We start from the raw sequence: 15,728 nt of genomic DNA on the forward strand, positions 1-15,728 counted from the left end.
CGAGGGGACTCACTGATGTAGGTGGGTTGACTCACTGAAGGATGCGGGTTAACTCACTGAAGGAGGCGGGTTGAGACAGATGCTGGAGAGATCGAGAGCGATCGATCTGGAGGTGAGGATCGATCGTCGGTTTGGGCTGGAGGGCCAAGTCGGTTTGGGCTGGAGGGCCGAACCGGCTGGATGACGCACCGGGAAAGGACGAACCTCGAAGGAGATCGGAGTCGTCTGAATCGAACCGGAACGGAGTCGTCTGGATCTGTCGGAGTGCTGCCGTGAACTGGGCAGCGACGCCGGAACGAAGAACCTGATGTGATGCAGCCGTGAACTGGGCAGCGACGCCGGATCTGGAAAAACAACAGGTCTGATTCGAAAAACGATCTGGGAACCAGCGGGTCTTTGTCTGGTGTAGACGATCTGGTGTAGACGATGGGGCCGGTCTGGTGCAGACGATCTGGTGCAGACGATGGGGCCCAAACTGGAGGAGAGGGTGTCGCCGAAGTCAAAGAAGAAGAAACCGGTCGTTCTTTGACGGGCGCCTAGGGTGCAGACAAACGATGATGATAGTCTGAAATTTAAGACAAAGAGCCAAAGTCCTCTCGGATCTTTGCTCTGATACCAAGTCAGAAAGAACAAGGGTGAGAGAATAAATTTCAGATAGATTTTATCACACCCATTCTGTGGTGTATATAAACAGATTACAATCGTACTACAATCGTACTACACAACATATACAAGGTAAGTAATTACAACAATATATTCTCTTATAGACTATTCCTAATAGAGAACGACGACTCACACTAACATCATCCTCACTGTCAATAGAAGAAATGGCATGAAAGGGAGTAAAGATATTTTAAAGAGTCCAGTGGCGGTCATTTACATTTATTGGCTTTTCAGCAACCTTGTCTTGGTTTTTCAAAGAAAGTGGCATATGAGTTTAGCCACACAGCCACCGGCTTCTTCAAAATTGTCTGATTTCCGTTTCTCTCACTGAAAATTCCAGAAAGTGATGTTGAGAATTGCCTCCCCTACGTTGATCTATACCATAGCTGAACCCACACATGGTACCATGTGGAATATCCATTAGAGTCCCTCCATGATCCATTGGCAAAGCTTGCTTTTCTTTCCCCAACACGTGCCATGCTCTTCTAGAAAGTCAGTGTTATCAGTAAAACTCTTCTTCTAGACTATAATCTAAACACTGATAGACTGTCCACTATTGTTAGCACCACCGATTTTATGGATACCGCAATGATTCCTAGCCAAGATGATGATTTCATCTGGCACTACAGCAAAATTAGTCTTTTACGACACACAATGTGCGCCGTAAAAAACAACTTTAAGGCACAAATAAGCGTGTCGTAAAAGACCATGTCGTAAAAGATAAATTTATCTTGTGACACAAAAAATGTGAGCCGTAAAAAATATTTTTGCGTGTCATAAAACACTCTTTTGCGCGCCTTGAAAGATATTTTACGACTTTAATTGTGTGCCGTAAAACACTATTTTGCTTGTCGTAAAAGACCATCTTGTGTGTCTTAAAAGACCATTTTGTGTGTCGTAAAAGACCCTTGTGCGTGTCGTAAAAGATGTCTTCATTTACTCTTCTAATAGACAATACTTTCAATTAAACCCTTTTATTCAAGCATATAGTAAACAAAAGCCTTGATGTAGTAAATTATATCAATTAAGTAACTTCATATTACAAAATCATAATATAATTAAACTGGTTTTCAAATATAGAAAATGCTAGCTAGATTAAAATTATCTTCCGATTGATTACATGAGTACTTGAAGGGGCTGATGATAGCTTGATATGATGACATGTGCCAACAATTTCCCATAAAGAAGTCATAGAGCCTACAAAGATAAGCAACGACAAACATTAGTGAAGTTGGCTCTTCAATCAGTCCGTCTCTATGCTAAAATTAATGAAAGCACATCAACGTAAAGCCTCATCAAACCAAATTCATTTATTAGATTCTCCATCTATGTCACATTTGGCAATTGACCAGAACATGCCATCAAAAGTAACACAAAATTCCACCAACAATCCCTCATGAAAAGACATCAAACAACACCAAAAGACTCACACAATTCAGCACAAACTGCTTAGCTTGGCCTACTTTTTTCAGTGAAAAGCTTATGCATGCATAGCCATTTATTCACAGAGAAGATGAAAGGCATGCAAAAACCAGGTAAAGCACAAAACAAAAACTTCAAAGCTTCAAGTAGCTACCATTGTTTCCGCAGATTGGAAGCATGCATTTTCCTTACTCTTAAGTTAGTAATTTGTGCATTGCACTTGTGTGAATAGCCAAGTTTCTCAGATTTTTTTTCAAATAATAAGAATGATCAATCAAATGTTGCAGTTTAAAAACTTTATATTCTTTGTATGTCAATGGAGATTTCAGATAACTCTCTATTAGAAAATAATGTGTGCATTCAATGTAGCTTTTTCACATTTTGAGTCAGATTTAGCAGTCTCTTGTTTAGTTTGATTGTTGTTTACTCTCTACTACTTGTTGAGCTATGGATCACTTTCTCAAGTTGGGCACCAGATAGTTATCAGCTATGCAGATTGCATGGGAGTGCCATTGTTCAGAAGGCGAATACAAGGATCCACAAGGCAAGCCTTCTGAGAAGGGTATTTCGGTATATCTTATGTTGGCGAAATTGAAATCTCTTTTCTTGTTGGTCACTGATTCTTAACTGCAAAATTTTTTTATACCTGGTTTATCCACTTGATTACTTGTTCATGTTTAATTTTCCAATGGCTTGTGTATATTGTATTATTGTATAGGCATCAAAAGCTTAGCTATAGAATGACTCCTGGTGATGAAGTCGAAGATATGTTTAAATGAAGTGAAACGATAGATTCCTTCTGTCACTGTTGTATCTTCTGGTGCTATTGCATCAGACTACCAAAGGCTGGGGTGGAAAGTGTCTGTTCAAGGTTAGGTCTTGTTTCTCTAGCATCCTTGTGGAAACAAGGTCAGTCATTGCTCCTTCAAGAAATGGTACGTAATTTGTTTTAGCAAATTAGCAATATACGTATATTTGTTTTAGCAAATTAGCAATATATGTTTGTTTTAGCAAATTAGCAAATTAGCAATTAATCATATGTCTGTTTTAACTTCGTAACCTTTCTGCCATCCAGATAACTAGTGGGATTGTGGCGATAACAGTGAAGGTAAAGTATTCTATTTAACTTTCCATAACGCATCCCTTTTATAGCTTCTCATTTCTCTCAATCTCCTAGTTTTGTGTATGATTTGTTAATGATCACTATTAAGTTTTAACATACATACATACATACAGAACTTAACTCTTTTGCTTTTGAAAGAAGAAACATTCAAATAAGGTGAAATATAGAAAAGAGGAAGGAGACTTACAGTTTGATACATGTAACTATCAAGCTCGTCCACCGAATCATTAGCTGGCGTCAAATTTGCCACAGCAACAATCTGCGTAATATCACACACGTCAATCTTCAAGCGTTGATATATAAATTACAAAGAGTTCCTTTTCATCTTCTGCAGAAAAAAAAATGAAGAAACAAACGCAGAAAAGGAACAAACTTTATGCTCATTTCCTTCAAGTCTCCTAAATTTCCCAGGAACCAAATAAACCACACAGAATGACAGTAACTCCCAACAAAGAAAAACATAGCCCCATTCCTCAAATTCCAATGCCATCATCAGACTTAATTAGCTCAAATTGAGTTGGGCTTCGTGATTATGATACCATCAATTCGCCAGAAATACCACCTTAATTTTGAACTGATTAGTAATCAAATCTTCAAGAAAACAACTAGTAGAAGTGATAACATGGCAGTCATGATTGAGAAATCAAGCTCTGTAACTATGGCTTCAATGAATAAGAACAGAGACTTTGAGAGGAAATTTTAGCAGGGTTTCGCTATTGTTATTACCAGCCTTAGTAAAGCATTACAACCTGATGCTATTTATAGCAAAACCAAATCCTTTATCACTAAGCAAACTCTAACAAACTATTACAGCCTGTCATTGTAACAACCAGGCCACATCACCTTGAACACCTGGAAGGCTAGAAGCAGCATACTCGTTAACATCTCCCCTCAATATCAGTGGGGGTTAGCACACTAAGATTGCTGCAATGCTCAATAGTTGCCTGAGCATTCATGGCAGTAAATGTAGGTGGACGGCTAGCACAGTGAAAAGAGTTATTGAATCTCTGATGACAATCAGAAGCAATGTGCCCTCTTTTCCCACAAATTTGACAATCAACTATAGAGGGTGAAGCATTATTGTCAAACCTCCAGTAGCAAATGACTGCCGTATGCCCTCTCTTGCGACAAATCTGGCACTCTGGTATAACCTTGTTTCCAATCCTGTAACCACTAGAAACATTGTTGCCATAGTTCCTTCCTCTTTCTTCATTATCTCTCCTCTTACTATCACCAAAGCTCCTGTTGCCTTTGTTACCAAAGTTCCTGCCTTGAGAGAACGAAGTATTTGGTGCCTGTGAGAAAGAACCTTGTTGCATTGGTGCATTACTGTATGTGCCACTGTTATTAGAGAATCCTTGCTTTTGAGAATAATTGTGCTGAGGAACATAACCATAGCCACCATTTTGAGCCATGAACCCACCATTTTTAATCATATAATTACCACTCTGTGTTGCATAACCATAAGGTGGAACAGATTCTGAAAATAAATTTCCATTTCCAACATTATTGCTCAACAAATATCCAGAATTAGGTGCAGATTGTGGAACACCAATATTTTGGGTGAATGGAACCATTTCTGGACAGTTTGGGGCAGCAGTAGGAACATTAAGAATTGAACTTGAAATCATGTTGTTCTGTGGTGTCCCAAAATGTGTAGTGGAAACAGGTGATGGCGCATAATAATGACGAACATTGGAATCAGAAGATGATACGGTGATATGATTATAAGTAGGTATACCCGATAGCACACTAGTATTGGCAACATTAGGCAAGGAACCAGCATTTGATGTAGCATTGTGTAAAATAGGTGTTATAGAACAATTTCCAGTATACTGAGATGACAAGATTGCAGCAGTACTTGACATTCCATATTGCACACTTTGAGAGAAATTGTTACTGTAATTGCCAGCATTGAAAGAGCACTTATTTAACCTTTGAGTAGACTGCACAGTATGAGCAACCATAGCAAAAATGGTATTTTGAGTTTGAAGCACTATTGTTTTCTCAAAATCTCTCTCAACAGCCAACAATTGAGAACGAAACTCTTCCATAGAGATAAATCTGTCCATGGCTTTAATAACTACTTTGATGTTGTTATACTCGGGAGGCAAACCTTTGAGAGCTAAGATGATAATGTCTTCATCAGCAAAGTGCACACCTACAAAAGCCAACTCGTCTCTAGTATATTTGACATGTTGAAATGCCACAAGCACAAGTGCATCAATATTCACACCAGCAACAACTGCAGTATATGGCTTATCAGCAAAGCAGTCTTCCCCAGGGCCAGCAAAGTTCCCAACAATAGACTCCTCATAGTTCGCATAGGCGGGCAAATCAACAATATGCATACCCACCAAGAGAGGAACATGATTTTCAACACATAAATCAAAGGGGTTCTTCTCCATCTCAGTTTCAACAAGTGGGTGCATCATCTGTGCAGAATCTCCCTACCGGGACTTCTTCAGTACAAATGCCATCGAGAGCTGTTCATCCTTCCCAACCCTAACAATTTGGCGGCTCTTTGGGAAATATGCAACAACCTTCTTCTTTTGGCCACCATCAACAATCAGGAACTGACTTGGTGTACCATCAATACGGTTCTAGGTTTCAAAATCAAATGGACCCAGCAATCATTCATAGCCAGCAGCCTAATATGCCTCCTATTGGTTTAAGGAGGAGTCATGAAAATAATTTCCAGGGTAGAGTTGGAAATGAATATTACTTAAATGGTAACAATGAAGGGCCAACAGCTACTCAGCAGCCTAAGCTTGCAGCTATCCCAATGACAATCGCAAGAAGTCAGCAGGAGATGGGAATCAGTGGTGTCCCATTTCAAAATGCTGCACCTAGTCAGAGCATGCATAACATGTACAGTCATGCAATAGGTGGTCCACCATTCTCAAACAATGCTCTGGTGAAGCCTTCATACGTAGGACCAACAAGTGTTCCTAGCCTCTCACCAGTTCAAGCTTATCTTCAACAACATGAAGTTACTGCAACGGGTGGTAATGTTCCTGCACCGTTCATGACATTTGAAGATACTGGATTTCCGCCAGAGATATTGAGAGACGTGCGATATCTGCTCCGGAGGTGGAGCATATGTCGTACGCTGCACTGCTATTGGCACACTTACACATGCAACAACTATTCTCATTTTTGGAGGCTGCAAAATGAACTGTTGGAGCCTTTCTTGTGCATCTTCTAAAGGGTGGTTGGCCCTTCATCCAAATCACACCTGATATGACTGGGATTTCTTGATTAATGGCTCCACCTCTTATGTCTTTATGCCCTCTTTTGTTGCCACAAGTTGCTTCTATATATTCTGCTGGCTTTGCATCTCCTACACCAATTCAAGCACAAACATGGCCTATTGCTCTTCAGAGTAGAGATATAGTAGCTATTGTGAAAACCGGATCTGGAAAAATATTGGGTTATTTGATGCCTGCCTTCATTCTTCTTAGACAGTGCCGTAATAATTCTCAGAATGGGCAACATTGTTGGTTCTAGCTTCAACAATGGAGCTTGCAACACAAATACAAGAGGAGGTTTTGAAATTTGGCAGAGCTTCCAGGGTATCCTACACGTGCTTGTATGGTGGAGCTCCAAAGGGTCCTCAGCTAAAAGAACTAGATCGTGGAGCATATATAGTTGTTGCAACTCCTGGTCGGCTCAATGACATACTGGAAATGAAGAAAATTAATTTTGGCCAAGTATCCCTTCTTATACTTAATGAGGCAGATCGAATGCTTGACATGGGGTTTGAACCTCAAAAAATTGTGAACGAAATACCCCCACGCAGACAAACTCTTATGTACACAGCAACCTGACTCTGATACCATGATAACATGGCAGTCATGACTGAGAAATCAAGCTCTGTAGCTATGGCTTCAATGAATAAGAACAGAGAATTTGAGAGGAAATTTTAGCAAGGTTTCGCTATTGTTATTACCAGCCTTATTAAAGCATTACAACCTGATGCTATTTATAGCAAAATCAAATCCTTTATCACTAAGCAAACTCTAACAAACTATTACACCCTGTCATTGTAACAACCATGCCACATCACCTTGAACACCTGAAAGGCTAGAAGCAGCATACTCGTTAACAAGAAGAACATTGCGGCCTTACTTTCTAGTCTATAGTTCCAATTCAGTTTCAACACAATTAACATGCCAATGTAATAACAATTCCTTGCATTAATATTCTTTGTACAAAACCAAGAACTGCATTTAGTCTGATTCCATTTTGTTAGTTTCATTTCACTGAAAGCTGATGTGCTCATATTATTCTATATTTCTATGTCTCTTAATCTTGGTTTTTATGTTTAGTTCTCCGAGACAAGCTATGGTACTTGTGGGTATCTCATACATGTTAGATTCATAAGTGTGTTACTTGTCAGCTCAGTAATTAGGGTTAATTAGTTAATTTAGCAATTAGCTGTGTTGCTAATTAGTCACATTCTCTGTTGTCTGTTTGCATGAGTTGTCCTAATGAGAGCGCTAGATAATGTACACGTGTCTCTCATCTGTGCTTTCTCTGCTACTATATAAGGATGTACTGTACCTACTTTTTGAGTTAGTTGAAATGAAATCTTCTTCTTCGTCTCAAATTCTCTCTAGCTTTCAATACACTCATTGACAACTATTTGAACAAAGAATTACAATTATTTGAACCAAAATTACAACATTGAGAACAAAAGTTATCATATTCATTTACACTATTTACATATAGTTAAACAAAAATTACAACATTGACAACGAATTTGTTCAAAAGCTTGTAACAATGTCGTAAGAGGTGTAATTACCATTATTAGAACTAAGATTACACAAAATAAGGCTCAACATTACAACTCTGACAACAAATTTGTTGTCACTTTTGTAAATGTGGGTATGAGATACCCACAAGTACACTAGAATTTTCCTTAGTTCTCCTTATTTATGATTCATTTGTAAAATATTATTTGGACCTAATATTATCTACATTAAGTAAATAAAAAACTGATTAAACTTGTTACAATAAATAGGAAATATATGAATTATCTATCTAGTTACAAATGAGTTTAGGTATGTCACTCTTTGGTTAATAATCCATTTTGATAAAGATAAACATCTATTGTTTATGATATGATAACTATAGCATCTCTACAGATAACTCATTGGCTTGAATAGGATTCTTTTATGGGAAGACCTATCTAGCTTTTATATATATATATATATATATATATATATATATATAGGTGCTTGAAGTCACTATTCACTGTGTGACAAATACATTCAGTATGCCCACTACAAAAAAGAGAGTTTTTTGCGACATAAGGAAAACGTCGTAAAAAGAACAAAAAGCGTCGTAAATAACCTTTTGCGACGGTTTTGCGACGCTTGGTGAACCGTCGCCATAAATCGCGTAGCAAATACTTTTTCTCTTTTTACGACACATAAAGAGGCGTCGCAAAAGCCTTTTGTGACAGTCTTGCGACGTTTTTTCAAGTGTCGCAAGTACTTATGTCATAAATAATTATCATTAAATGCGACGCTTAATCAAACGTCGCAAAAACTTTTGCGACAAGGTTACGACGTTTTTTATCCGTCGCAAATACATTGTGAGGTAAATAAAAAAAAAATCGCAACAACCAAGATGACTGTCGCAGTGAGAGGTAAATTGAAAATATACACTATTTGCATTTGAATTATAAATACCTTTCACTTATAACAAGTTTATATATCATATATATCATATAGATCATGAACATATATGATCTAATTGTTTATACAAAAAATATTCTAATGTCATATACAAATGTTACTATTAAAAATACTCATATGGGGATGTAAGGTCTGGTATGTAATCTCGATTGAAACCCTGCACATATACAATTAGATTTAATTAGCATGGTCATGAAAAAAAATAGTGTGTCACTTACTGTAAACAAAATTCCAGACCTCCCATTTTCATTCACTTACTGTAATTTATATGCACTCTTACGATCTACCAAGTTATTTTATAATGATATTTATATGGACTTATCAATCTATAATTGTGCTTCAACAAGAGAATCAAAGCAAAGATGTAAATGTTTGAAAAAGAAAAAACAGAAAAAAAAAAAAAAAAGAGGCAAAGCTGTAACAAAACTCATCTCTCCAATCCCCACGGTGATTTGTATTAACTGGAACTCCAGAAATCAACATCCTAAGACAGAACAATATGCAGCAGCAAGATTAACAAATAATCAAACCACCCAAGTAAAGAAAAAAGTCAAAACTCCCAGAACTATGAATAGTAGCCAAAATAAAAATTATATAATCATAACTAAGTTAAGGTCAAGTATTTGTCATAAGTTAATCATACATTCCAAAAACTAAATCCTTATCTCAAGAGAGAGTATGTGCTTGTCATAAATAGAAGTTTAAAACCCTGCAAAAATAAAAGAAAAACCTAAAAATTAGACAACTATCCAAATCAGAGGAGGAAACATAGATAAAAAATAGGGTCAAGAGATTTCGCTAAATAAAGCAAAACTACCCAACTAAATGATTTAAACAATCTTGCAAAGGAAAACACCAAACCAGTTATTAATAAGTTTGATTAGATGCAGACTTACAGAGCTACTTATAGAGACATGGGTTAGTATTTGGATGAACTAAATAGAGAAATCAAGTGGACGCACACATATAATATATATAATTAATCAAATTCAAGAAACAAAATTCCAATCTATAAAAGCTTCACTCAATAAGTAGCTAGACTCATGATCTGTATATAGGCATCCAAGGTCAGGAAACATCACACTTCTCAAACTTTATACTTCTCATCTTTTAAAATCTACGTTTCTGCTAAAACTCTTAAAAATCAATATACGTACCTAAAATTCATCATGAATAGAAAAGATCAAGAAATCTATAGAGAGATATACCTTTGCTTTTTAGATCAAATTAGGGTAGACTCAACAAATAAGAATTAGGGTTTTTGCCTGTTGACATTCAAATATTAGACTTTGATAACTAATATACAAATATCACATGAAAGAAACTATATACTTTACCCGTCAATCACATGAAGAACAAGGACGCCCAAGCTAGAAGGCCTTGATTTGTTTTGGGTTTCTCCTGCACTATAAGAAGAAAACAAAACTTGATCACATCAATTAAATGTATGCACAATTTGAAAAGTAAGGCAAACCAAAGATTGATGGGAGGAACCCTAAGACGACTTCAAAGGTGAAGGACGGACAACATTCTTCGACTTAAAACTGCAATAACCACCAACAATCAGATATGAATCTAATTAAGGATAAGAAGATGTGGCCGTAGTGACTTACAGGAACTTCGTGATGGGTATCGATTTGAGGCTTCAATCACTAATTCTAGGTGAGAGTGAAAGAGGGGAAACTAAGAGCAGTTAACTCTTGGCAGAGGCGCTATCAATAACCTACAAAGAAAAAAAGTTATCTAAAAAAGATCTCAAATACGAGATGTGTATGTGTAGCGAATAGCAGATACCATTGAACCTATTTGCTACAGCTTTTGCGACATTACTTAAATCAGTGTGGCAAATAGTTTGGCTCCGAGCAAAAAAAAAAAAATTGGTCAATTATCTATCCCATTAATGAGTAATTACGACGGCTGCGCTTATGTGTCGCAAAAAATATGTCGCAAAAGGCTTGGTTTTTTGTAGTGTATAGAGAGGAGTAAAACACATAGTTGAGTAGAAGATTTCTTGCGTGTGGCTGCTTGAAGTTTTGAAGCTCGGATTACTCGTGTTAAATAGCTGTGTTGCTACTTCTTCTTTTGAAGAAATGGCTGTTGTGCATGAAGCAGATGATGCATCTCCTCTTGTTGTGTTCTAGTTCATATTGTATTGATCATTTGGTTGTGTTTATAAATTTTGTGAAACGATCTTGGTTTGCTCATTAAGTTAACATCATTTACATGTTTTAGTGTTTTTGTAGGTTTGTTTTGTAGAAAGAAGAAAAGAAGCTAGAATGAGCTAAGTAGGATTGAAAGGCGGTTGCAATATCACGTTCCAAAATCTGTCTGTGCAGAACACCCAACTTCGCCGAATTACAGGGAAATGCACGGATCTAATCAGACAATGATCCTTATATGCATGGAAATCTACGGATGTCTACTTTCTGTAGAATTTTACGGATCTTGATTTCGATACTTTTGGAGAAAGTTATGATTATTTGAGTGAAGATAGGTCGGACAGGAAATCTGCTCGGGAATTTACAACCATTCGTGTATATTCACAATAGATTTGCCAGCTTTGCTGTAATATCGTATCAATATAAAGCACATAGAGGGGGGTGGAGAGAGAGAGAGAGAGAGAGAGAGGAAAATTTGTGATCCTTCAAATGCTTTTGAGCTTGTAGCAATGAGATCCAAGGAGCATAACTGCGTTGCCTCTATTTCTTTTGCATTCTGGCATGTTGTGTTAGTCCAACAACAAATTGTTAGCTAGCTAGAGATTCAACAACAAATTGTTAGCTAGAGATATTTTAGTCTCCCTTGTGGTCCAGCTATCTATTTTGTTTGCTAGCTATTCCAAATAGCTTATTTACTGAAACGAGGCCATTATCCAGGCATCAAACAAATGAAGTTAATTTTCCCCAATGTTGGATTTCATTCTTTTGGGAATGGTCTGGAGAAGATGATGGGAGAGTTGGGAGGAAGAAGAAGACGAAGAGAGCGTGAGGAAGAAGAAGAGATTGAGTGATGGGACGATAATACCCCTCAAAGTTTACCACATGGCAAACGCCGTAAAGGCCAACAGTGTTTTAAGTACTAATGTTGGGTCGTGGTCCGAACTTGAGGTATCAAAGTAATATTTTTTTTTGTCAGGTACTGAAGTTACTAATTGGACAAATGTCAGGTACTGTTTGCATTTTTTTCCCATTAAAAAATGAAACATAGAATGTGGATTGTAAAATAGAGAGTGTGAATTTTACTTCCCTTTTTTTACTGTTGCTATTTAAAATGTTAAATCATTTCTATCTTCCATGTACTCAACAATTCAGGTATTTGAACGAAAGCAGTTAAGTCTCATTTAGGATGTGCCTTTACTGTTTATGACTCCCTCTCCCTCTATATATGTAAATTGTTCTGCCCTTAGCCTTGTAATAACTTTTTTTCCTACTTATCATCCAATTCACCCGGGAATTATAGTACTCCAAGATCGCGAATACCAAATTCATCTGACCTATCATTCTATTAAAGTTATGAAATTCATTTATCTATGTGACTATGTTTACTCTTATAATTTTTGCTGCCATTTTATCGATTTATAGCAATTAGGATGATATTAATTCTGAGTTTTTAATTTTAATTTATAACATTTAACGTACATTAAAAATTTCAACCATCAAAACTTGACAATCTAAATACTAGTGATCTATTTATTTTTGTTACTGTACTTAAATTGTTAAATTACATCTAGCTCTTCATTTAATCGGAAGGGTAAAAATTCTAAATAGTCCCTGTGATTTGGGGAGATGCTCAAAGTTAACATTCAAAATATTTAATTTACCCCTTGTGATTTGCGAAATTGATCAAAGTTGGTCCAAAAATTAATTTAGACAAAAACGTTATCATGCGTAAGTCATGTGTAAGGATAAATTTGTCATCTCAACCAAAAAATAAAAGGAATAAAATTAATTTAAAATTTTTATAGGAAATGAAATCAAGAAAAAATAAAAACCGGAATTCTGCAACGGGATAATGACCATTTACACAATTTTGGCCTAAAATTGCCCACTTACTCCACTAAGAGTTTTTTACTCTCATTTACCTAATCTAACATCTATTGACAGTATTGCCATCATTTTAATTAATAAATTACACTCCTCTCTCTCTCTCTCTCTCTCTCTCTCTCTCTCTCTCTCTCTCTCTCTCTCTCTCTCTCTCTCTCTCTCATCCTCCTCCTCACCCAGACCATCGTCGTCTAGCGACTTCTCGGCCATCACCGCCGGCTACTCCATCGTCGAGCCCAGGCAGCCATCCCTGCCCCCATCAGAAGCAGCACCGCACCACCGTGTCAACGCCAAGTCCAACCACAAATCTGGAGATCAACGTCGACCTCAAACACGAAAGCTCGACCTTGACCCGATTCCAAATCTGATTAGACAGCCCGAGACGCCGACACCACCTTAAAGGGGAGCCAATCCAAGGTCCACCAAGCATATCCTCGATCACTGGTTGACCGATGAGAACGCCGATCACCCCCTTACTTCGGGATAGAAACAAACCTGTGCTTGAAAACCACAACTTTTCTCACTGATCTCCATGCCTAGGAAGAAACTGAGGAGAGAAACTGACAGCCTGGCTGAGACAACGCTGGAAAAAGGTTTCCCGCCGTCTGCTTGAACACGGTCAGGGACTATGCCGCCGTCTGCGCTCGAACCCTAGGACTTGGGTCATTTTGGTATATTAATTGTCTTAGTTTCGAATAACCCAAGGCCTGCAATCCATTGATGATGAAGATCGAAAAGATCAAATCAGATATTGTTGAAGATCATATCCAATTTTCCTTTTTACTCTTTGCTACCCACGGCATTTTCTGGGTGGTTATATTTTATTTTATTTTATTTTTTGTGGTAAATTGTGAACTCTGAGAATGGAAGGGAATTTTGCCAGTAGTGATTGTTTTTTTTTTATTATGATTTGGTTAGGCAATAATAAGATTATTGGGAGGCAATAATAAGATTATAGGTGTTTGATTGTGTTAGATTTTTGATGATTAATACGGGAATTGAAGGAACTTATTTCAGGGAAGCTGAGGCTGGAGCAGGAGGAGCATAAGCTGTTGTTCAGGGGCAATAATAATATTAATGGGAGGTAATAATAATATTATTGAGGGGCAATAATGTTTCTACTAGGGGCAATAATGATATTATTGTAGGGCAATAATGATATTATTGTAGGGCAATAATGTTTTTCTTAGAGGGCAATAATGTTTTTATTGGGGGCAATAATAATACTATTGGAGAGCTATAATTTTTTTGTTAGGGGCTATTGGGGGGTAATAATAATATTATTGATTCTCCCGTGATGTATGAGATCTCCGACGAGCGTTTTGAAGAATTCCGGTGACCGGATTCCGGCGATCGGTGATGGACTTCGGCAAGGTCTCTGATGGCTTCTCTCTCTAAGTGACAATGGGAGGGAGGGCAAAATTGTCCTAAAAATAAATAAAAAGTAATAAAAAAATACTTAATTGGGTATTAGGGCAAAATATATATAAAATATTGTGTAAGTGGGCAATCTTTTAGAGTGTTTCGGTAAGTGGGGTTAATTAACCTCAAAATTGTGTAAATGGTTATTATCCCTTCTACAACATCCTATTTTTTTTAGTAGGAATTTTTTTTTTAAGTTTCATTTTTTAGATGCTATTTAATTAAATTTCTTTTACTTTTTGAAATTGAAATGATAAATTTATCCTTGCACATGAGGGAGTTTTTGCCAAAAATAACATTTGAACCAATATTGATTAGTTTCGCGAATCACATGAGTAAAATAAAATATTTTTACCTATAAGGATTATTTATAACTTTTACTCTTATAATGTTGTAGTATATGAGTTGAAAGCTGTTTTCTCTAAGTTGTATACTTTTGCAACATCAAGAAGACCATATTCTTCATCAGGACTGATCTTCAAATCCATTTGTGAATTAAATCTAATTTTCTTCAAATTCGGGGAAATCTCGAGTGGATATTGACATTGTTGATTGTTTATGACCCAAACACACAGATAGATCATGCAAGCTTTCCACCTTCTCCCACTTTTTATGAGTGATGGTCCACTGATCCACTTATAAAACTTCACCGAATCACTCTATCAACAATGCGCCAATGAGAGTTTACACTTCCGTCGTAGTTGAGTACCTCATTTGAAGGTTGAAATTCCTTTGTTTAATTTGATGGGATAGGTATCCCCAAAGTTCCGAGCTTCCATTTTAATTACCAGACAATGCTAATACAAATAAATGGAATACGATATCACGATACAATTTATGTTGCGAGCCTATGTGAATCCATGTGTGCTGTCTCGATGCATGCTTACAAAATGCTAGACTGCTAGTCTTTCAGTCTTTCTTCTTGTACATCTGAAATTAATTGGTACATCATCACAGTGAAAAATTTATTGTTGTGACACGGGTTAGCTGAGATATGATGAGACCTTTAACAAACAGACGTCTCTGGAAATAATACATATAAAACGAACCTAGAAACCAATCGTCGGTGATCTGCCGGGGTTCAGAAACCTAAGATCGTGTTCTTGTTGCAAATCACCAGCCACCCACGTGACGAACCTAGAAACCAACAGGGGTTCGATCAGAAACCCCCCCTCCCTCCCTCAATCAACCAGATTTAGGTAATTAATGGATACTTTGTGTAAAACTATCTGTAAATTACAGACTCTCAGCTAATTACACCCCCACCCCCCAAGATTGCGCAGTAACTAATGCAGTCTTAAATAATGTATTTAATATATAAAAATTCAAAAGTTTGATAAAGAAAAAAAT

General features: G+C 37.0%; 1 protein-coding gene and 1 long non-coding RNA gene across 2 annotated transcripts; one reads left to right on the top strand and one right to left on the bottom strand.

The window, feature by feature from the left end:
- Nucleotides 1-1,671: 1,671 nt before the first annotated feature.
- Nucleotides 1,672-3,569, bottom strand: LOC121051277. Its single transcript, XR_005805442.1, has 2 exons — nt 3,396-3,569; nt 1,672-1,860 (listed from the first exon to the last, which is right to left on the bottom strand). It is a non-coding gene; the product is annotated as an uncharacterized LOC121051277 (long non-coding RNA).
- A 2,172-nt stretch (nt 3,570-5,741) lies between these two features.
- LOC112185324 (DEAD-box ATP-dependent RNA helicase 40-like) lies at nt 5,742-7,038 on the top strand. Its single transcript, XM_024323562.1, is given in 3 exon segments — nt 5,742-6,286; nt 6,532-6,698; nt 6,701-7,038. Coding segments are annotated over 3 exon segments (1,050 nt in total).
- Nucleotides 7,039-15,728: the final 8,690 nt, after the last annotated feature.

Source organism: Rosa chinensis, chromosome 2 (assembly GCF_002994745.2).
Source record: "Rosa chinensis cultivar Old Blush chromosome 2, RchiOBHm-V2, whole genome shotgun sequence".
In the NCBI taxonomy this organism is placed as follows: Eukaryota; Viridiplantae; Streptophyta; class Magnoliopsida; order Rosales; family Rosaceae; genus Rosa; species Rosa chinensis.